The sequence below is a fragment of the Eublepharis macularius genome, chromosome 2 (genome assembly GCF_028583425.1).
Source record: "Eublepharis macularius isolate TG4126 chromosome 2, MPM_Emac_v1.0, whole genome shotgun sequence".
NCBI classification, from domain to species: domain Eukaryota; kingdom Metazoa; phylum Chordata; class Lepidosauria; order Squamata; family Eublepharidae; genus Eublepharis; species Eublepharis macularius.
Window position 1 is genome coordinate 197,738,771 of NC_072791.1, and position 21,684 is coordinate 197,760,454.

Sequence of the window (21,684 nt, forward strand, 5' to 3'; positions counted from 1 at the left end):
GGAATTGATTGCAGGTGCCAGACTGTCTGGCTTGATGAACAGCAACTGAGGCTTGCAACGACCACCTGTTCGTTTAGAATGGGGCTTCACGAACAGCTTGTTCACGAACAGCAGATTGGGCTGTTCGTGGGGTTTTTTTTGTTTGTATTGCAGTTTGTGCCCATCTCTAGTCATGAATCGCCTGGGATCTGTTTGGTAGAGTTTTGATCATGATTTAAGAATCAGTTTAAATGTGCAGTAGGGCACATGGTACAGATTGCACCATCTCAGATATGTTTGCTTGTCTGAAAGCATTGTCCCTCCATGTCAAAATGTTTATGCTGCTAGTGGGTTTTTAATACTGAGTCTTCTTAATCTCTAATTATTTTACACCTTGGGCTGGTTCTCTGGAGAGACAACATAGACATTTTCTAAATAAATAAAGTAATATGAACAGTTATTCTGTGGCAGCACATTTGGAAACATCATCTGACCTCCTGCCTACCTATTGCCTATTTGCTTAGTGGTGGACTGCAAATCAGCACTCTGCTGGTTCGATTCCCACTACTGCCATGAGCTCTGTAAGTGGCCTTGGGTAAGCCACTCCTCAAAGCCCCAGCTCTCCAGCTGTATGGTGGGGATAATAATAACACTGACTTTGTTCACCTCTCTGACTAATCTATCCAGAAGTACTGTGTATAAGCACACTCTTGTTGTTGTTATTTTATGATCATCATCGTAAACTTTTGTTAAGTTTTAATTTAAAAAAACTCTACTTCCTTTTCAAAGTAACTTTTGAAAACCTCAAAATTAAGTATATTTTCCCCCTTTCTTCAACACTTACCTTAAAGCATATTTCAGGTGTATTATAGTTTCAGACAGCTGCAAGTCTCGAAGTGCCCAACATAGAATGCACCGTGTCACATACCAAGAATTCTAGTTAGAATGCTGTCATGCATCGTGTGCATTCAGCTATAAAGCTTACAAGAAACCACTAAGCTGTCCAGGCTGGAATACACCTGGGCAAAATGAAATCTTGTCCACAGGGGAAAAAATGTCATCAGCTAATAACAGAAGTGCCTTGCAGGTAAAAATTTGCACATACAAAAAATAAATTGTCTGCTGACTTCATTTGAAGGCATGAATGGGAAAGAATAACTATATCTTGCTTTGAGTAGCAGTAATCCTGCTATTAAAAAGACTCAGATTTTTATTTATTTATTTGCATACACACGGTAAGTGAAATCATGTCCCTGATGCCCATTGTAAAACACTAACTCAGGGCACTTTCCCTTGGTCACTGAAACATCTAAACTACCTGATGACAATGATGTTGTCAATTATTGCCCTGCCCTTTATAGGCAAGATGATAGAGCAGCTGCCGAATAACCCCATGTCTTCCTGGATGATTCAGGCCAGATGATGGAGATGGCAGTGGTAGCTTTAGTCAATGATCTCATTTGTAAGTTGACAAGCGCCATGCCTTTTCGTTGCTCTTAGAGGAATTATCAGCAACCTTTGATACTGTGGACCATGCCGTCTTTTTGAGGAGTTTGGAGGTAGAAGTAGGGATTATGGGATGTGTTTTGACTTGGGCAGGACTCCAAGATGGCTGCCTGTCCAATTGCATTTTTAAAATATATTTTGTAATTGATTCTCAGCGAGAAACATGGGCTGTAAATAAAACTAAAAATTAATTTCGTATCAGGAATACATGCTAAACAGTGATATGACAGACCATTTTGCTCAGCATGCATGGTGAGTTCTCTGCCCAGGCAGCTGAGGAAAACCCCTGTTGCCTTGGCCATACTTTCAGGACTAGACATGGACATGAACCAAAAATTTTTAATTAACTGGTGGTTCGTGGTTCGGTGCCGACGATGAACCTGAACCAGTGAACCGCAATGAACTTTTCCCGTTGCCGAACCGGTTCGAGGTTCATGGGCGTCAGAACGGCCCCCATTGGAATTAGAGAGCCAATATTCCCAGGGAGTATTTAACAAGCTCTCCTCCAGCCATTACCCAAGTTTGGTAAAGATTGCAATAGGGATCCAAGCTCCAATTAAACTCTCTCTGTCTCTCTCCCCAAAGGCTAGCAAGTAGCAAGCAACAGCTCTGTCACACTCCACTGCTCACTGAAAGTGAAACCCAGCCTGGGAGCCCACTGCTTTTTATAAGCTGAGGTCCCATTGAGCAACACAGGAGGTCTGTGGTTGGCTGTCAGAGCTGCCTATCAGGGTTTGCAGGGATGAGATTGGAGTGCCCATGGCTACAGAACACCCCTCCCCCTCCCTCCCCCGGGTGTCTTCTCCCAGGTTGTAACCACTTTGCAGCTCCATGGTTGGAAGGAAGACCTGCCAATCAAGGTAAGCTAGGCTTCCATTCGGGTTTCCAGGGCGACAGAAGGAGTGCAGACAGAGTTCAGGCATTCCCCTGGCTCCGTTTCCAAGGGAATTGATTGATGGTGCCTGACTGTCTGGCTTCACAAACCGCGGAAGAACGCACCGAACCGCACCTCTAACGAATGCTGGTTCTTTGGCCATGGACACTCCCGAACCGCTGGATCGCGAATGGAAGATTGGGTGGTTCGTGGGTTTTTTTGGTTTGTAATGCGGTTCGTGCCCATGTCTAGTCAGGATTCTCCACATGCAACCATTTTGGATCAGGAAAAAGAAACAAGGTAGAGGCAGGATTCCTTTCTCCCCCCATGCTGTTGTCTTGAGCCCAGCTGAGATCTTGGAAACTTTAAAAATATTGAGAACTTGGGAACTTTAAAAAAAGCTGCTCTTGGACTGCAGGAAATCAGGTTGTCAACCACCAGGTGTTGCCTGGAGATCTCCCAGATCAGTTCCCCTGCAGAAAATACTGCAGGGTGGATTCTATGGCATTATACCCAACTAAGGTTCCTCCCAGGCTCCACCCCAAACATTTCAAGGAATTTTCCAACCCAGAGCTGGCAACCCTAGAAGGAAACGAGTTTTTTGAAAACTTGTTAAAAAAATCTTGACATCATTTAGCCCTAATAGAAGGTAACAGGCATGGTTTGGTGCTTTTTGTTGCCTGCTAGTTATGGCTCAGCCCTAGTAGGTTGAGCCAGATTTTTTTATTTGTATTGTTTTCTAATTCCATAATCCTCATCCTGTTGCATTGTTCTCTGAATGTCTTATGATGACTGATTGCATTTAAAAAAAATATTTTGTAATCTGCCTGGAGTTGTGGAGCTGAACTACATGTTACTTTTTACACAAGTTTGCCCCAGACCTGGCATCCCTAAGCCCAAGCCATGCTCAAAGTGAATCCTGGAAACACAGGTGCTGCTGCTGGGGCTTAGCTTGCTCCCAGTGTGTCTGGCTACATATGACCCTCCTCTCTCTTTGATCGCCAGCACACCACCATCTTCACAGATAGGCATGGTGGTGTCACTCCAGCTATGTGCTTTTGCCTACCCCTGAACTATGTCATAAATCAAATTGTCAGCCACAGTGCAGAGAGTCACTCTGGCTTGTCACAGGAACCCTTCGAGATGGAACTACGGAGAAATAAGCTTCCACTTTATTTTATTTAAAATATTTACATGCCTGCCTTTCTCCTGAGCATCTCAGGACCCAAAGTGGGTAACAGCAATGTAAAAACAATTTTATAAAGCTAACATTACAAACAAATATAAAAGCAATCTAACCTCCACCCTACCCCTACACACCAGCTGATATGGGAAGCTCGCTGACTTACCAGCAGACATGATTGCAACAGAGGCAAGGCTGGAGAGGAGGCAAAGAAGAGGGGAGGATGCAGAAGGAGGAGCGCAAGTGAGTGGGTATGTGCCTGCGTGGGCCATTGCAGGCTTCGCCCTGGGTGGCAGGAGCCATCTGGTTACACTGTGACAGCAGCACATCACTTGCATCCCGCGGTGTCCAGCAGGCATGCTGGGGGAAGTTAACATCAAATTGTGGCAGGCCAGTCAATGCAGTGGATCTGTTGCCCTATGCCTTGCCAATGCTCCAATGGCTGTAATCGATAAAGTTGTGGCCTATTACATCCAGTCATGCTGCATGTTGTGTATTCTTTGTCGGGTCCCAGCCCCTTCATCACCCATACGGCTGCAATCCCCCTCTACTCAGGTTCAGACTCCCCCCAAAGCTCTCTGGAACAGCTCTGGTTTGCATTTTCACCAGAAAGTCAGAGCCAAGCTACAAGTGACATTTTTCACATGAAGGACACTTGATCGTTTTCGCAAGTTTTTCTGGGAACTGAAGTCCCTCTCCCTGCCCCTTTTCCTTCTGTTCCTTCCCCTCTCTGTTAGAATCGCTGTCTGAAGAGCCAGAGAAAGCCACCGGCAGCAGCAGCTTTTGCAAATAGTCTTGCTCCCGGGGAGCTGCTCTGGAGAAGCTGACATGTCGGTGAAGCTGAGCAGGACGCCCAGGGAAGGGAGAAAGTTGCAGCTGCCTGCCCCCCAAAATCATTGAGAGCAGGCTTGTGACTGGAGGAACGATTTGCAAAAGCTGCTGTTGCCGCTGGCTTTCTCTGGCTCTTCAGGCAGTGATTCTAACAGAGAGGGGAAGAAATAGAAGGGAAAGGGGTGGGGGAGAGGGACTTCAGTTCCCAGAAAAACTTGCGAAAACGATCAAGTGTCCTTCATGTGAAAAATGTCACTTGTAGCTTGGCTCTCAATTCTAAAGACCTCTTTGGGGAGTCTGTTGCAGAGGCACGGGGCAGCCACTGAAAAAGTTCCAGCCCCAACTGTTGCTGAATGTGCTTTAGTCAAGGTGGTCACCGATAGTTGACCTGCTGCACAGGAATATGCAATTTGGTGCTCAGTTGTTTGCCTGGCCTGTTGTGGTACAGAATAATCATGAGTTACTGGTTCAAAGATTGCCTCTGCTGGGAACTTACTTGTTAGCCTTATGCAACCCACTCTCTCTCAACCATCTTCCCCTCTCTGCCCATAAAGTATAATACTGACCTACTTTACAGGATAACAAGACAAGTGCCATTTAAACATTTAGCATTATCATAAAGCAGAACTTTCCACAATGCTTCCTTCTTTGAAATTATTTAAATCCCTGAGAGGCCCATTTCACACAGCATATGACAGCAGTAGGATTTCTGTGGAGAACCAACATTTTTTTAAAATGCCTTTAAAAACACACACATGCCATTAAGCTTCAACAGTCCCACTTTTCATCAGGCTTAGCCCTTCTTTCCCCATGATTTTCTTATCTAAACGCCAGTGTGGTGTAGTAGGCAGAATGTTGGACTACAATTTGTGAGACCCAGATTTGAATCTCCACTCTGCCATGGAAGCGTGACCTTTCGCTAGCCTCTCAGGCTAACTGACTTCACAAGCCTCGTTATGAGGAAAATATGGAGGAGAGCAGAATAATGTAAGCCGCTTGGGTCCCCAATGGGGCATAAATGAATAAAATAAAAGTTCCAAACTGAAAGCTCACAATGCAAGCCTCCCCTATAAGTTAAACAAAATTAACCCTGGGGAAATATGCAGCCTATGAAATAACACCCGTTTATTTAGCTCCACCATCAGCAAAGAAGAGTGCAAAAATGTCAGTGAGTGAATTTGTGTCGGTGGGGTTGAAGTTTTGGGTGGGTCTACAGGACAGGGGGAGTGGTCTGTTTTCTTTGTCACACTTTCATCTCCCATACTGCTCCCCCCTCACAGTCCCCTCCTCACGTTGCTTCTACAGTGAAGGATATTTCTAGCTGGGAAGTGCAAGTGCAGGAACATCAGGCAAGAAGTTATTTCTCCTGGGGACGGCATTTGCTGTTCATTCCAGAGGTAAGAATCCTTTTTCCCTACTCTATAGCTATGTGTGAGAGTAAGATACATAAGAAAGAAGATAGAGGTTTTAGAGGTATCCCTGTGTTCATTGGGAAGCTGGATTTCAGTAGTGAATCATTCCTTTTTTTTTCATTGAAATTAGATACACAAAAGAAATGACACTGATTTATGTGTCCAGTGATTTTTATTGCTGTTAGTAGTCCTCATGTGACTGGTTCACTGGTGATGTAGACTGAGAGCATACAACTCCCTGAGAAACTCTTAACAAGTGGATCGCGCTGTCAAGTGGAAAGGAAAACACAAAGTATACAAGCCGCCCGCAATGGGAAGCTGTAAAACTAGCTGATGGACAGAGGCTAAGATAGTTGTTGATATATCTTATGTGAATGTGATTGGGATCACAGTGAGTGTCTTTTAGGAACAATGTCCAGAGATTAAATCTACCATTACGATGGCTGGCATTCAACTACCAATTGTGTATTCAGTTACTGGTTAGTTACCAAACACTGTACAAAGTACTTATACATGAATCTGCTGTTGTAATAAGATAGCCTGATGGTCTCCCCGGTTGTAGTAGTGAAGCAAGTTTCAACCAGTCTGCAACCTCATTCTATGGGAAAAAGCAAGAACAGCTGTACGGCTTTGCCCACCTGCCTTTCAAAGCACCTGTATATCTTTTATTACTTTTTTTACTGCTTAGAGTGTTCTTACAGTAGAGGGGGATATAAATTATGGAAACAGGATGATATGATACAGTGGCAAAAATGCAGCTCTCTGGGCTAGGAGTTCAAATATTTAGACAGTTATAAAGCACGCTGTGTGAATTTAAGTGAGTTACTATTTCTTAGCCTAATTTAGTTTGCAGGGCTGTTGTTGTAATTACTATTATTTATAAAGCCTTCCAGAAAATAGGTGCTGTATAATGATTGGGCTAAAAAGAACAAAACCTGTCTGCAGGCTTACAATTTAAAGACTGCTATGAGGAGAAAATGAAATAACCCCCACCTAAATTGCCATGGAGGGTAGTGGTATGGCATGGTATAGTCCTAACTCATCAGCAGCTAAACAAGGTTGGTACTTGGAGAGCCTCAAGGGAGACTGGGGTTACTATGCCAAGGAAAGCAATAGCAAATCACTTCTTCTCCTCACTTAGCTTGAAAGCCCCCTGCCAGGGTCACCATAAGTCAGCTGTGACTTGACAGCACACACATCAGATATTGTGTGAGCTCCTTAGAAAACAAAATCTGGTCCCAAAAATTAGTTATAAAATTTTAACCACGTGCAGTTCTGCAGAAATCTTTATTGTATGCAGTGGTCTCAATGCAAGTGAAAATAGTTTACTTTCACAGGAAACATTGCATAATTGGTTTTGTGTTTTACTGTAAAGGCGCTGAATTACTGTTTTATACAATACACACTTCTAATTTTTGCTGATATTGTAACAAAGGAGATTTGCCTCTTCTTCTTTTTTCAATCTTTTTGTAATCACCTTTCCTTATGTCTTTTGGGCAAACAAAGTGTACCATGTTCTCCAGATTATGGTGGCTTTTGTTCCTGGTTGAGCATCCTCTTTTTTTGGCACAAAACACCAATGAAGAAAAAAGAAATGCAGTGAAAAAACAGAAGTCGAAACCTTTCCTATCAAACGCTGTAGAAAAATACCCCAGTTCAAGTGACCAAGGTGACTGTATTTTAATAGATATTGAGCTATAATTTCTGACTTTTCTTTATTTTCAGTTCGGGGAAGTGAATTGCTTAGAAAGAAGCAGCCTATTCTACAGCATGTGCACATGTTGACCATAAGGATTGGGAGAATGACTGTTAGGTTTTGTCCTATTTTAGTATGTACTCAATATGCTGACCCAAAGGAGGTACACGTGAGTTGATAGAATGCCCTTGAGGTTCTTTCTATATAATACATTTTTTAAATAGCCGAAGATGGTTTATCTCTATGTGGATGTTTAACACCCTGCTAGGTACTTTTTAATCTTGGCCAGCATACTTTAGGAGTACCCAAGGGCTATCTTATGCTCAGTGGGATATTTGACATCTGATTTACACAGCAGACGTGCTCCCTCAGTTTCAGAAATGGTTTGCCATATAACTTAGGAGGCTGCAGCCTGGAAAATTGTGTGTCAGAACGAGAGAGTGAGTGAGAGAAAGACAGAGAGAGACTATATGAAGACGTCGTGATAGATTATAAATTGTAGTTTTATATCAAACACTGGTTAGTCACAACTCCTAAAAGTAGACAGTTTGTCAGTTGGTTGGTACCAGTTGGATTTCAAACTAGGGTTGGGCCCAGGCCCTCCATCCCCCATATTTTTAAGCAAGGCACACATGTGCGTGCGCGCACACACACACACACACACACAAGGGAAGGAGAAAATTCACCAAACCAATGGCACATAGGCAGGAAAACCCTCTCTAGGAATTCATAATTTCTCACTTTAAGCCTTTGCTTAACCAGAAAACACAGTAAATGCTTTCTTGCTGCAGATGAGTACATCAAGCATAGGAGTATTACATTAAGCAGTTATGGATTCCTAGAGAGTCTTCTAGTTGTTGCCAAACCCCTGAGGCACCACAGTAGATGAAAGCATAGAGAGGCAGGTAGATGCCCTGGCTTCCTGTTCACCTAGAACAATCTGGGTTTATGTACCCAAGTGAAGGTTGCCAACTTGCCAGGAACAAAAATATCCTCGCGGTGAGACATGCCTCACAAGCTCCCATTTCTGCACCTCAGGTATGAGTTAATCAGCCCATCCATTTCTACAGCCTCTAAACCCCCAGCAAGACTATTCTTCCCCCACTTCTCCTAAGGGCATCACCACCACCAAATTAATTTGAAGAGGTTTTGGATCAGCCCAAGAGTTTGCGCTCAGGCTCCTGTCTCTTTTGGTCACTTAAAGACAATAGAACCACTCTGGAGTCTCTCGTCTCTTCTGCTCCTGGTAAGTATCAACCAAAAGGGGATTAATGTGCGTCACAGAGATCGAACTCACCGCATTTAAAATGAAAGAAGTGTAATAAGTAAATTAAAAAGCACACATTAAGTCAATAAATACAACAGATAAATGCATATCATCTATCCTGGGCGTATACTGATTTCTTAAGATGGTAATAATCTGCAATTATTTAAATCCATCTGTTACCTTTGTTTCAATATTCAGGGATCATCTCTTCCTTTTTCAGGACCATGAGGTCATGGCTACTCTCTTGAGCTAAGATGGGACTCCATCTTCCTCCTGAATGTGTATAAAATGTCCTCTTCCTGAACAAGCTGTAAAGTTTTATTCTCTACTTTTGCCCCTCCCTGGGCAGGCTCCTCCTCTTTCTGTCTGCCAAAAGGTCCACTCGTACCTTGCCCTCCTGGGATTCTGATTTAGTGAGTCTCTCTACACAGGACATCTTACACGGGGACACTCTGTGTGGTTTTATACTCAAGTGTTCTCTGTCTCCCTAGCGGTGAATGTGTATCCACAATGGGAGAACAAGTGTAAGATCTTTCACTTGAGCATCCCGTGTAAGATGTCTTGTGTAGAGAGACTCACAACAGGCTGTTCATTGTCCTTCCCTAGCCAGAACCATCTGCATTTCTATGGCACTGAATGGTTTTGCACCAGAAAAGTGAATCCCCACCCCTCGTTTCTCAACTTCCCCCTCTAGTGTTTTCCTCCAGACCTTTGTTGCCCACCCAGCAGCTCTGACATCATGCCACTAATTTGGTGTAACTTTTGTTTGACAATGTGTTCTTTCCAGATGAAGACTGCATTCTGGAAATGGCTTTCCTCCTGGACAGCTCAGAAAGCGCTAAGAACTTCAACCATGAACAGCAGAAAAAGTTTGTCTTGGAGATAGTGGACAGAATGAAAGGTCTGCAACTCACCTCTGGACGTACCCTCAGCTGGAGGATAGCCTTACTCCAGTATAGCAGCACTGTTCTCATAGAGCAAACCTTCCGAGACTGGAAGGGTCCAGATGCTTTTAAATCCCGCATCGCTCCTATAACATACATAGGCCATGGAACCTACACTACTTACGCCATCACCAACCTCACACAGCTGTACATGACTGAAGGGACTCATGGCAGTGTGAAAGTTGCCGTGCTCCTGACAGATGGAGTGGACCATCCAAGAAACCCAGACATTTTTTCAGCTACTGCTGATGCTAAGCATCAAGGTATCGTGTTCTTCACAGTGGGGATGACCAGAGTGGCTGAAGAGGTAGCTAATGCTGCCAAGCTCCGGCTTCTGGCCAGTGTTCCTGCATCCAGGTTTGTCTTCAATCTGCAGGAGAAAGGAATTGTGGAGAGAATTCTCAATGAAATGGTAGGAAGAGACAAAGTTTTCAGTAGCGGCTATATAAAGTATATACTACACTTATGGTACATAAGTATACTATGTAGTTGCATTATAATAACTACTATATAGTTATTATCACATTGTACTTGTTACTGTTGTTGTTGTTCTTGTTACTAATGCACCTAAAAGCACAGGGCCCTGACAGTAAGTCAATACGGTGGTGGTCAATTGAGGTGGTGCCTCAAGACAATTCTAAGATGCCAACCCCCCTGGTTCAGTAGGGAGGCCCCTAAAGGGAAGTTGTATCTAGTGATGGTCCAGCTCTGTCCAGCTTATCACCATCTTTATCCTTCTACTTCCTTCCTCCAGTACATTTTAGTAAGGAGTGCTCACAAAAGCCATTAAGTCCAGAGTCCACAATTGCTTACTGCACTACTGATCACAATCTAACAGTGCAATCCTAAGTCAAGATACACCATTCTGAGTCCATTGAAATTAATGGTCTTAGAAGGCTGTAACTCTGCTTAGGATTGTGCTGTAAATAGCGCAACCAATTTTTTTTAAAAAAACTTTTAAAAAAGAGAAAGCTCACCTGAGTCTTCCTAGAAAATTTCCTAAAATTTACATTCATTTTTTAATTTTTCAAGTAGTTCCTTCCCTTTTTAAAAACTAGAGTATAATAAAGGATTTCTTGTTACTAATTTAGTGTCTTCCTTGGAGATGGTACTTCTGCCATTCTACTTCCCAACTCAGTGTTTGGTTGGTATTATACATGATACTTCTCCTAAGTAATTAATTCATTGTCATTCTGCTTTCCATAAGGAATGTGATTAGGGATGTCATTTTCCAGCAGGGCAAAGAGAAGCTGGAACTAATTATTGAACTTTCTTTTTAAAGCTTTATTTGTTTTTTGATCCTTTTTTAAATGATCCTTGAATGATCCTAGTTTTAATGATCCTTTCAGTGCATTGCCAGAACTCATGATGACATTGACACACCCCGTTATTTCAGTTCATGCTTATGTATGTATGTACAACCAACTTACAGCGACTTCATCAAGGGGCTTTCAAGGCAAGAGAGGAGCAGGGGTGGTTGCCATTGTCTTCCTCTGCAGAGTCTTCCTTGGTGTTCTCCCATCCAAGTATCGACCCTGCTTAGATTTGATGATATTGGGCTATACCATGCCGTTCCACCACCAAATTTGTGCTCAGTCAAATGATTTTAGTACCTGTAAGACCTGAAAGAGCCCCGTGACGCAGAGTGGTAAGCGGCAGTACTGCAGCCCAAGCTCTGCTCACAACGTGAGTTCGATCCTGGTGGAAGCCAGGTTCAGGTAACCAGCTCAAGGTTGACTCAGCCTTCCATCCTTCTGAGGTCGGTAAAATGAGTACCCAGTTTCCTGGGGGTAAAGTGTAGATGACTGGGGAAGGCAATGGCAAACCACCACGTAACGAAAAGTCTGCCAAGAAAACGTCGTGATGCGATGTCCCCCTATGGGTCAGTAATGACTCGGTGCTTGCACATGGGACCTACCTTAAGACCTGAATAGTCCAGGCAAGCCTGTTCTTCTCAGATCTCAGAAGCTAAGCAGGGTCAGTCTTGGTTAGTAATTGGATGGGAGACCACAAAAGAAGACCAGGCAATAGCAAACCACCTCTGTTGCCTTGAAAACCCCAGCAAAAGTAGCCATAAATCAGCTTTAACTTGCTTGCCACCACCAAGCTATTTATAGAGCAATCCTAACAGAATTAACAATGGATTTAGAAGGGGTTAAATCTGATTAGGATTGCACTGTTGGATACATAAACCTTGGGTAGGGTTACTAACTTCTCTTACAGCCTTAGTGCATAATACATTTTTGAAACTTTGTAGGTTTTCCCATTGAATTCTGCCAATTATATAGTTCTAAAGACATAGCACTTCTGACCATTAAAACAGATGACAGTGTTATAATATGTTTCAGGCCTGTGTCCTTACGGCTATCTCCCATAAAATATTCTTTTTAAAAAACTATGCTTTATTACTTACATGGTACTAATTGTATTTGAAATATCTGTCTCCACAGAAAGAGCTGGCAGAAGAAGGAGTAAGTATTATTTGTACACAAGATTCTTCCTTTTATTTTAAGAAAATTGGGACCAGTGCACGGAAGTGGGGTTCAGCCTCTCCCTCGCCCCCACTACCATATTTCTTTTTTAAAATATTTTTTTTTATTTTCAATAGTTTTTTAGGTTTATAACAAAAATGTGTACAACTTATAACAGGTAATATGATACAGGTACTTATTTAACACTTACTTTATAAAAATTTCTACCAAATAGTAACTTTAATACAGATTGATAGGTTTAACACTCTTGCAGTGATACTCTAAAAACAAAATGGTTCTATTGGGTATTTTTTGTTAGGACTAAAGTCGTGGATAATCATGTGGTCCAAAACTGGGAGCCAGTCTTCCCAAAAATCTGATTGTGGCTGATTCCGCACACATTGGATAATGCACTTTCAATGCACTTTATCAATCGTTTGAGGTGGATTTTTTGTTCCACACACAAAATAATCTATAAAGAGGATTGGAAGTGCATTATCCAATGTGTGCAGAATCACTCTGTAATTTAGTTGTTTCAGTACATTGTAATTGGTATGTTATTTTCTCCATATAATAATGATCCTATATTTTATTATACCACAATGAAAGTGAAGGGGATCTGGGATTTTTCCACTGAGATGCAATAGCTGTTTTGGCCGCAGCTAAAAGTGTAGAAATTAATTTTCTGGGCCCATTGGTAAATCATGGTCTTTCCATAGGTTAAGTAAGATCAACTCAGGCTTAAAAGGGATTAGGTGGCCTGTGATTTGTCTAATATTTTCTATTTGTTAATAAGATCACAGGCCCACCAACACACTACCATATTTCTGACCTGAGACAGCCCTAGGAGATCGCGATTTGCTCCCTTTCAGTGGCTGCACATGTACTGATTTCAGGTTGGGGAAAATGGGGCAGAGGGAATGCTAAGCCCCTTCTCCCCTTTTTCCGTGTTTCTGATCTGAATCAGGGCTCTGCATACATGGGCAGTGAGTTGCCTCACATCTAACATGTAACAGCTTCAATCAAAGCCAGGTCTGGGGAACCTGTGCACTGCACATTACTAATTATAACGTATAGTTTGACCCTAAGTCCATTGAAATCTGTTGCTTAGCTATTATAACTCTTCTTAGGATTGTATAGTAATAATGAGACCATATATCTGGAAATGAATCATATTGGTAACTTTATGTTAATGATAAGTTAATAGAAAGGGACGGAAAAATGTCTTGCCAAATGTTCGACATTAATAAAAAATATGTTTGGAAGGATGTTTGACACCTCAGACATATTCTAGTTATGACAACTTTATGAATATATTTACATAAGAGAGAGAAGACGGACTCATAGGAGTAACACAATTGCTCAGATACTTTCACTCATCTAGAAATCTGATCAATACATTAACTGAAATGATATATGCATTGCAAAGCGTAGGAAGGTTGGAATGCAATTCTAAACAGGGCCGGCCCGCCCATTGAGGCCGGCCCAGCAGCTGCCTCAGGGCGCTAAAGCACCGGAGGGGCGCCGGCCCAGGGGCAGGGGCACATGCCACGGAGCTGCCGCCACCAGCGGCAGCCAGGAGTGCGTGCTGGTGGCGGCAGTGTGGGACAGCTGAGTGGGCAGCCTCCCGTTCAGTAGCCCTGCAGGCCAGGCGCAGCTGGTGGCCAGGGTGGCTGGCTGCGCCTGGCCCCCAGAGCAACTGAACGGGAGGGCTGAAAGGCCCCGCGCGCGCGCACCAGCCCTGCGTGATGACATCACACACAGTTAAGCTGCCTCAGGTGCTGGCGACGCTGGAGCCGGCCCTGGTTCTAAATCAACCCACCTACATAGGGTAGCCCAACTCTGGGTTGGGAAATTCTTGAAGATTTGGGGATGGGGGATGGGGCCTGGGGGTGGTGAGTTTGAGGAGGGGAGGGTTCTCAGTGAAGTATAACGCCATAGAGTCCACCCTCCAAAGCAGTTATTTTCTCCAGGGGAACTGAGCTATGGAGTCTGGAGTCCAGGAGATTTCAAGGCCCAACCAGGAGGTTGACAACTCTATTCCTGAATGGCCATCCTTGGATTCAGAAACCTGGCATGTGCATTTTAAAATGTTGTTCTTGTTTTGCACATGTCAAAAAATGAATCTTGCACATTTAGACCTTCCTTTCATACGGAAACCACAGAGCAGGCTAAATAGCAAGTTGTGGCCTCTGCCAATACAGCTACAACCTTTCCAGGACACTCCGATTACTAGAGGAGTCTGAAATTGGGCTACACGTACATTTCTCTTTTGAAATGGCAAACACGAAGGATATTTAAAGACTGCCCAGAAAGCTGAAATTTGAATAAGAGTATTGGCAGTAAGAGAGGAAGGGAAATATAACTTTTGATCATGTTGTGGAACAAGAAGAAAGAACACTGGGTAATAAATCAAGAACTGTGAAAGTAGCAGAACTGTCGGGAAAAAATAGAATGTAGTTCCAAGAGTACATCTTTCATAATCATATATAAATAATAACATATAAGAAAAGTCCATCTTTCTGGCTATATAAAGTTGATTAATTTATATTTTTTTCCCTTTAAAGTGTCCCCAGCCTCCAGTATGTAACTGTGCAAAAGGAGAAAGGGGTTCACCTGGTCCTGCTGTAAGTTGCGGCTTTACTAATGTTTCTTCTCTTATGTTTAAGTATGATTCATTTAATGATACACAAATGAGTACCCCCACACACACCTCCCCCCCCCCAGAGTTTGGACTTGGGGAGACCTCGCAACCCTGGGTTCAGCCTGTTCTAACACCTCAGCATTTTGCCACTTCATTCTCCTGCATGTGTGAAATAGGTCTAAAGCTACGTCTTCTTAACTCAAGACAACCTCAGTGAACAAAATGGAATTTAGTGCAAAGTGAACTTGCATTGGCTTGGGCCATATGGCTGCAATTCTTTGCACACTTACTTGGGAGACAGTCTTGTAGAATTCAATGGCAGATTGCCAGGTTAGTGTATGAAGATCAGGCTGTGCTTGCTTGTTGACATACTGCAGCCACAAGGAACTGGAGCAAGCATGTTTTACAGTAAAATATCATACCTTTAAAACATGGCTTCTTAATTTTTTAGAAGTATAACCTTTCTAAACAAAGATATATTTCTTCTCTCCCAAACATGTTCCTTCTTGCCTGTTTTGCTTTAGAAGAAGTCCATGCTAGGTTTAAAAGAAAGAGTATAAAAATGCGGGGGGGAGATGTTCATGAAGGCAATCATATCTACTAGACACTTGAGAATCCTGATCATTAAGGACAGAGATGGGCATTCTAGCCAAAGGAAGTTGTACATTTCTGTGACAAATCTGACCAAAGCAAGACTTCAGTTAAGCTTCAGTCATGCCATAAATATCCTTTGAACTTAGGCACTTATATTTCTTCTTGTTCACTTCATCTAACCGTCCCCCACAAATAATAAAAGTATAGAAGGATTAAAGTCAAATTAACAGTAAATTCAGGAAACTGGAAAGTAGGGAATTCCTTGAAGAAACTGACAATTAGATGGTTCTTCTAAAGGCAGCTGCTATGACGGTGTTTGGGTAAGCTCAGGTCCACCTACACTGGGCATGTGTGGTAAGTGGTTGTTGTGCATGGGGAAGTTTGTGCTCAAAGTTTTATAGGTTCTGACACAGACTCTGCACACACTTGCTATCCCTTATATGTAATGCACAGGAACCACAAAGAAGAATGTTAGATAATTCCTTTACTTTCTTTCAATGTTTTGCTGTTTTCAGGGTAAAAAGGGTCGCCCCGGTGATGATGGAGCTACTGGTCCAAAGGGAGTGAAGGTAATATAGTGTATGAGATTTGATTAAAATGTTCATTGGTGTTCAAATTAATAATTTGGAAGGGAGAATTTTGAAATAAAATTCTGCTGAATCACCTGGCAGAGTTTAGAACCTTTCCCCAGCACTGAAACCCTTATTCATATTGTGGGCTTTGATGGCTGCTTTTTGCTACTAAATTACATATGGAGGAGGCCGATTATAGATCCACGATATTGTGTTGTTTGGCCCTGAAAGCATGGAAGTCACCCTAAATGAAAACTGCATTACAAGTTTAAAAATGGAAATGAAAAAAAAAATTTGAAGATGATAATAGGTTGTCTGGAAGTTGTATCCCCACCTCCCTTATTTTTTAGGAATGCAAAATTAAACCCTGCCAACTCAAATGATATAAGGTAAAGGGTAAAGGTAGTTCCCTATGCAACCACTGAGTCATTACTGACCCATGGGGGATGTCACATCACGACATTTCTTGGCAGACTTTTTACAGGGTGGTTTGCCATTGCCTTCCCCAGTCATCTATACTTTACCCCTAGGAAACTGGGTACTCATTTTACCGACCTCAGAAGGGTGGAAGGTAGAGTTAACCTTGAGCCGGCTACTTGAACCCAGCTTTCGCCAGGATCAAACTCAGGTCATGAGCAGAGCTTCGGCTGCAGTGCTGCAGCTTACCACTCTGTGCAGGGCAAAAATTTCACTTGACTTTAGAAGGTTTAATATAAAACATTTTAATGCTTCTAGGGGGAGCCAGGCTTAAATGGAATTCCAGGAAGAGATGGGACAGAGGTAAAATCTAGTTTTTCCTTCCTATTTTGCATTCATCTGTTGAGGGGAGGGCGGGATGTACCTAGGGCATTTAAACATGCACAATGTGAGCTAATTGGCCCCCTAATTTAAACAATACTTTAGTAGTCAAAACACTATTCCAATGGTTGTTCCCATATCAGTAAGCAGGGGTAGACTGGTTTGTCACTAAAGTCATTTACAAAACCACTGTCTGTGTGGTCCAAATGGCTTAAGCGTTCTAGACCACGTCTGCAACTACCATTAAATCAGACCTTTATCACAAGAGTGCTTCTGTGCTAGTTCTGCAGAGCCTGTGCCAGGAGTAGAACCGCAGAGGAAGTCGGTGAACAATGACTCTTGCAATGGACTTTTGTAGTGCCAGTCTTACATATTTTCATCCCTGAAGCAGAAAACAGAACTATGCTTTCTTCCTCTACCCAGGTGTTACTGTGCAGGAAAACAGCGCTCCCTCTGAAATCTGAAACAACTTTTCAAGGAAAAGCTATCCCTAGGCTTTTGATGCTATTGAAGTTGGGAGAGAAGCCATTGCCTTTTTCTCCCACTCCCCTCCACATAGCAAAGACTTGGTTATCAAATTCAAGCCAACCATGATATCTATCTATCTATCCACCTATCTAATTGTATCTCAACTTTACTCTGAGGAGCCCAAGAGAACAGAGGGTTTCTTTACACCTCTGCTTAACACAAATTTGATTGGGGCAAACCCCAACGCAGCTGGCTTTTAATGTATGGCTCGAAGCTTACCTTTAAAGGGGAGGGGGAATTGGCTCCTGTGTGCATATGGAGGCAGGAGGAGCATCATTCCTTCCTTCCCTCCCCATGTGCCTTAACTAGCAGAGAAAGGGCGAGGGAGGGCTATTTGCCTTACAGCTGGTTCTACGCATCTTCCCAAGCATGATTAGATAATATGGGCAGATCCTGGGCAGACGCTGTATGACAAGCAGCCCTCAGGGCCCTTTCCCTGTTACTTAAAGCATGCAGGATGGAAAAGAGGGAATAAAGACACTCCTCCTGCCTCTGCATGTGCACAGGGGCCCATTTGTGTGTCCCCCCACCTCCGCACTGTGTTAAAGGTAAGCTTCGGGTCATACACTAAAAACGGATTGGGTTGGGGTTGTATAAAGAAGCCTATAGATGGTTCTCATCTTTCCGTTTTATCTTGACAGCAGCCCCGTGAAATAGGTGAGGCTGTGAAAGAATGTCTGGCCTGAGGTGACAGAGTAGGGATTTGAATGCACAGTCCCTCAAACAGTACACCACATAGTTGGCTTATTCATATCAGGTCTCTGGGGTAGGTGGTTTAAACATTTCAAACCAACAAGCCTGTTCTCTAACACTAGTCCTAATCCACATACACACCTTGCCCCAAATAGAGTCAGTATGAATTTAATAAAGACATTCTGCGTTTTTTTTCCCCTTTAAGGGAAAGTCAGGATACAAAGGAGAAAAGGTATGGTGCTTTTCATTTTCTTGGGTCAACCTCAATTTCTATTACAGTGACCAATAGAGCCATGGGGTGTAAGGAAAAAACATTATAGCATCTCAAATATGCTGCATCATTACAGTAGAATGAAAATTGGGGGTTGGGGGTGGGAAATACTAAAAATAAAATGGCAAATAAAAATGTAGAAATCCTATTACTGATTTGATATTTTTCATCCAAGGGGGAAAGAGGCGAATGTGGAACACCAGGAATAAAAGGTGATCGAGTGAGTAACTATCTCTGGTTCTTTACCTGGAGGGGAGGGGGCATTGTACTGTAAGGGTTAATGTTTGTATCATAATATGTTTTGAGCAACATGAAGAAGGATATGAGCTTTGATTTGTTTTTCACTTTTCCTTAGGGCCCAGAAGGTCCAGGTGGCCCAAGAGGACTCCGTGGTCTCCAGGTAACCAAGAAATAACAGAATCACTTTTCTTGGTATTCACTGTAAGTTTCTTCACACTAAATTTAGTCTTACTCAGATAGATACTGAGTGTTTCTCAGTGACACCCAGGGGTGCAGAGAGAATGGAGGAAAAGAACAAATTGGCCCAGAACCCCACAAAGCTAAAGACCCCAGAATTTTCTACCAGTGGATGTAGTGATGGACATGAGCTGCCTGGGTGCCCAGAGTGCCAGGCCACTTTCCCAGCCCAGCAGTAGTGCTTTGTAGCTGCAGGAGGCTGGGCGGCCAGGCCAACCAGCCAATGGGAGAGGGGGAGGGGCCAGGGCCAGGCCACATGTCCAGTATTTGAGGGACTACTTTCCTGGACAGTCCCCACAAATACTGGACTGTCTGGGCCAAAACCAGACACCTGGCAATGCTATTCTCCACAGTAGTCACTCAGATGACCTTGGAAGGCCTACAGGCCTTAGCCTGAGCCATGAAGGTTCTATTTAGCTGTCATACCCAATAATCATTGGTGGACTTGACTTCCATGAATTTTTCACTCTCCTCTTTTAAAGCCATCTAGCTAGTGATTATATTCTGCGACACTGAATTCCTTAATTATGCTTTTTGTGTGGAAAAATACCTTTGTTTGTCCTGAACCTTTTAAGTCTATAATAAGCTGTATCATGAAATTCCAGTATAAACTAACTCATAAAAACTATATGGATATAATTTTTTAAGGTTTTCAAACGCTCCCTAATATCAGTGAAAACTGCTTCAGTTACTAAAAGCCATCCTAAACTGACAAGTCTCATATTTCTTGTGGAAGATACTAAGATTCAGACTTTAACATCCCATCTTACCCAAGTCGTTCACAAAACTGGCCAAAAATAAAAGTGACTGAAGGGAACCCAAGCCTGTCTGTCCTTATCTCTCCCCACCACCTATTACATCTCACTCCGTGGGCCCTCCTCCATTCTGATTTTTCTTCAAATTTCTCAGCAGTACAAAGCACATGCTGCGTTACACAGCATAACATTGTTTTTCTGCCTGTTCCATAGTCTTACCTAACACAATTGCCGATGTCTAAGAGCCAAAACAGACGTGACGAGTTACCTCAATTCAACCTGGGTTTCCTTGCCTCAAGGTTTGACGGGAAGTGTAGGCGACCTTGCAGGTGCATCGCTGCATTTCTCCTTCCCCTACTTGCATGGCCCGGAGCTACATAGCCGCACGTGCTCTGCCTCCCCCCCCCCCCGTCGCACTGAGTGTCACTTCATCTCCCCCTCTCCCTCGTCTGGCCGAGTCCCTGCAGTTCTGGGCTGCGCGGCTTCTGGTGGGGGCCGAGCGAGTGAGGGGGAGATGCAGCATGCTCTGGGAGCCTTTCCTCCCACTCTCCCGGTGCAGCCCGGTGTCGCTCTGTAGGGGCTGGGCCAGGCGAGGGGGGTGGAGTTGCCTCCCCCCATCGCACTGAGCGTCACTTCATCTCCCCCCCCTCGCCTGGCCCAGCCCCCACAGAGCGACACCGGGCTGCACTGGGAGAGCGGGAGGAAAGGCTCCCGGAGCATGCTGCATCTCCCCCTCACTCACCTGGCCCCCACCAGAAGCCGCGCAGCCCAGAACTGCGGGGACTGGGCCAGACAAGGGAGGAGGGGAGATGAAGTGACACTCAGTGCGACGGTGAGGGGAAGCAGAGCACGTGCAGCTATGTAGCTCCGGGCCACACAAGCAGGGGAAGGAGAAATGCAGCGATGCACCTGCAAGGACGCCTACACTTCCCGTCAAACCTTGAGGCAAGGAAACCCAGGTTGAATTGAGGTAACTCGTCACGTCTGTTTCGGCTCTTAGTCCTCAAAAAGAGTAATCCTCATCTTCTAGTTCCTGGCTTCAAAATGGTGGGCATCCATCTACTACCCAAATTGTTTATAGGACACAGAACAAGAGATGCCAAAGGATAGATGATGTCATTGTAGCTGGATATAGGGGCAGACGTCCAGAACCTGGCTCACAGATTCAGCAAGGGGGATTCAAAAGCAAACTATATTTTCACACTTGAAGTTTCTTAGTAGAGTAAGAACACAGTGTGAGTTATATAAATACTATACAAGAAAGAGCAGAACCACAAGTGACAAAAGGCACAGATTGGACACTTGTCTGCTTCCCTCAAGTTTTGATGGGAAATGTAGGCGTCCTGGTCTCGCAGCTTCGCTCTATGACTGCTGTCCAATGGACTTTTCAACTGTCACTTGTCCAACATTCCGCCAAGCTGCCTACATTTCCCATCAAAACTTGAGGGAAGCTGACAAGTGTCCAATCTGTGCCTTTTGTCACTTGTGGTTCTGCTCTGAGAAAGAGAGAGAGAGACACACACACACACACACACACACACACAGAGAGAGAGAGAGAGAGAGAGAGAGAGGGCTAGCTACTTGGCTGGAGGGAGGAACGAGTGTTTATATAGCTTCCAGGAAAGCATAATAGCATTCTATGGGACTCACAAGGCAGTGACATTTTAGTAGAGGAAAGAAGGAAGAGAGAGACCATATTCCAATCTAGTTTTTCACATGCTGCCCCCTGTAGGAGCTTCATCTCTTCCTTCTTGTACACCAGACATATATAAGACAGCCATCTCAAAGGGGTCTCCCATAAGACCATTAAGTTTAGCAACTACAAATAACCTGACTGCACCACTGAATGTTTTCAGAAATATAACCAAATATTGTCATTTCCTTGACCACTGTGAGTATAATGGAGGAAGGGGAGAGGTTATATAGATCAACCGTAACCTGTTGGCATACTTTTTTAAAAAATTCAAGCATTTCCCACTTAAAAGTATAAAAGATTCTAAGAAAACATTCACATTTAACAGGGTCCCCAAGGGTTGCCTGGAGATCAAGGAGCTGAAGGAGTGCAGGGAACAAAGGTAAGAATTCATAGCATTAATTTGATGGTTAAATGTTAATAGACATTAATCATAACCTTGCTCAATCTCACACTTGCTTTTCCTCATACCAAGTTTGATTCGCGGTGTTTGGAT

The 21,684-nt window shown here is 43.5% G+C and overlaps 1 protein-coding gene across 1 annotated transcript in view; it reads left to right on the plus strand.

Annotated features, from left to right (window-relative positions):
- The first annotated feature begins 7,288 nt into the window (after positions 1-7,288).
- LOC129323589 (collagen alpha-1(XXVIII) chain-like) overlaps positions 7,289-21,684 on the plus strand; it is a 63,940-nt gene continuing 49,544 nt past the window's right edge. The window contains exons 1-10 of the mRNA XM_054970118.1: positions 7,289-7,454; positions 9,536-10,104; positions 12,143-12,163; positions 14,731-14,790; positions 15,917-15,970; positions 16,709-16,753; positions 18,198-18,224; positions 18,439-18,483; positions 18,619-18,663; positions 21,517-21,570. Of these exons, the coding sequence (XP_054826093.1) occupies positions 7,298-7,454; positions 9,536-10,104; positions 12,143-12,163; positions 14,731-14,790; positions 15,917-15,970; positions 16,709-16,753; positions 18,198-18,224; positions 18,439-18,483; positions 18,619-18,663; positions 21,517-21,570 (1,077 nt within the window). The 5' untranslated portion in view covers positions 7,289-7,297. The remainder of the gene's footprint in view (positions 7,455-9,535; positions 10,105-12,142; positions 12,164-14,730; positions 14,791-15,916; positions 15,971-16,708; positions 16,754-18,197; positions 18,225-18,438; positions 18,484-18,618; positions 18,664-21,516; positions 21,571-21,684) is intronic.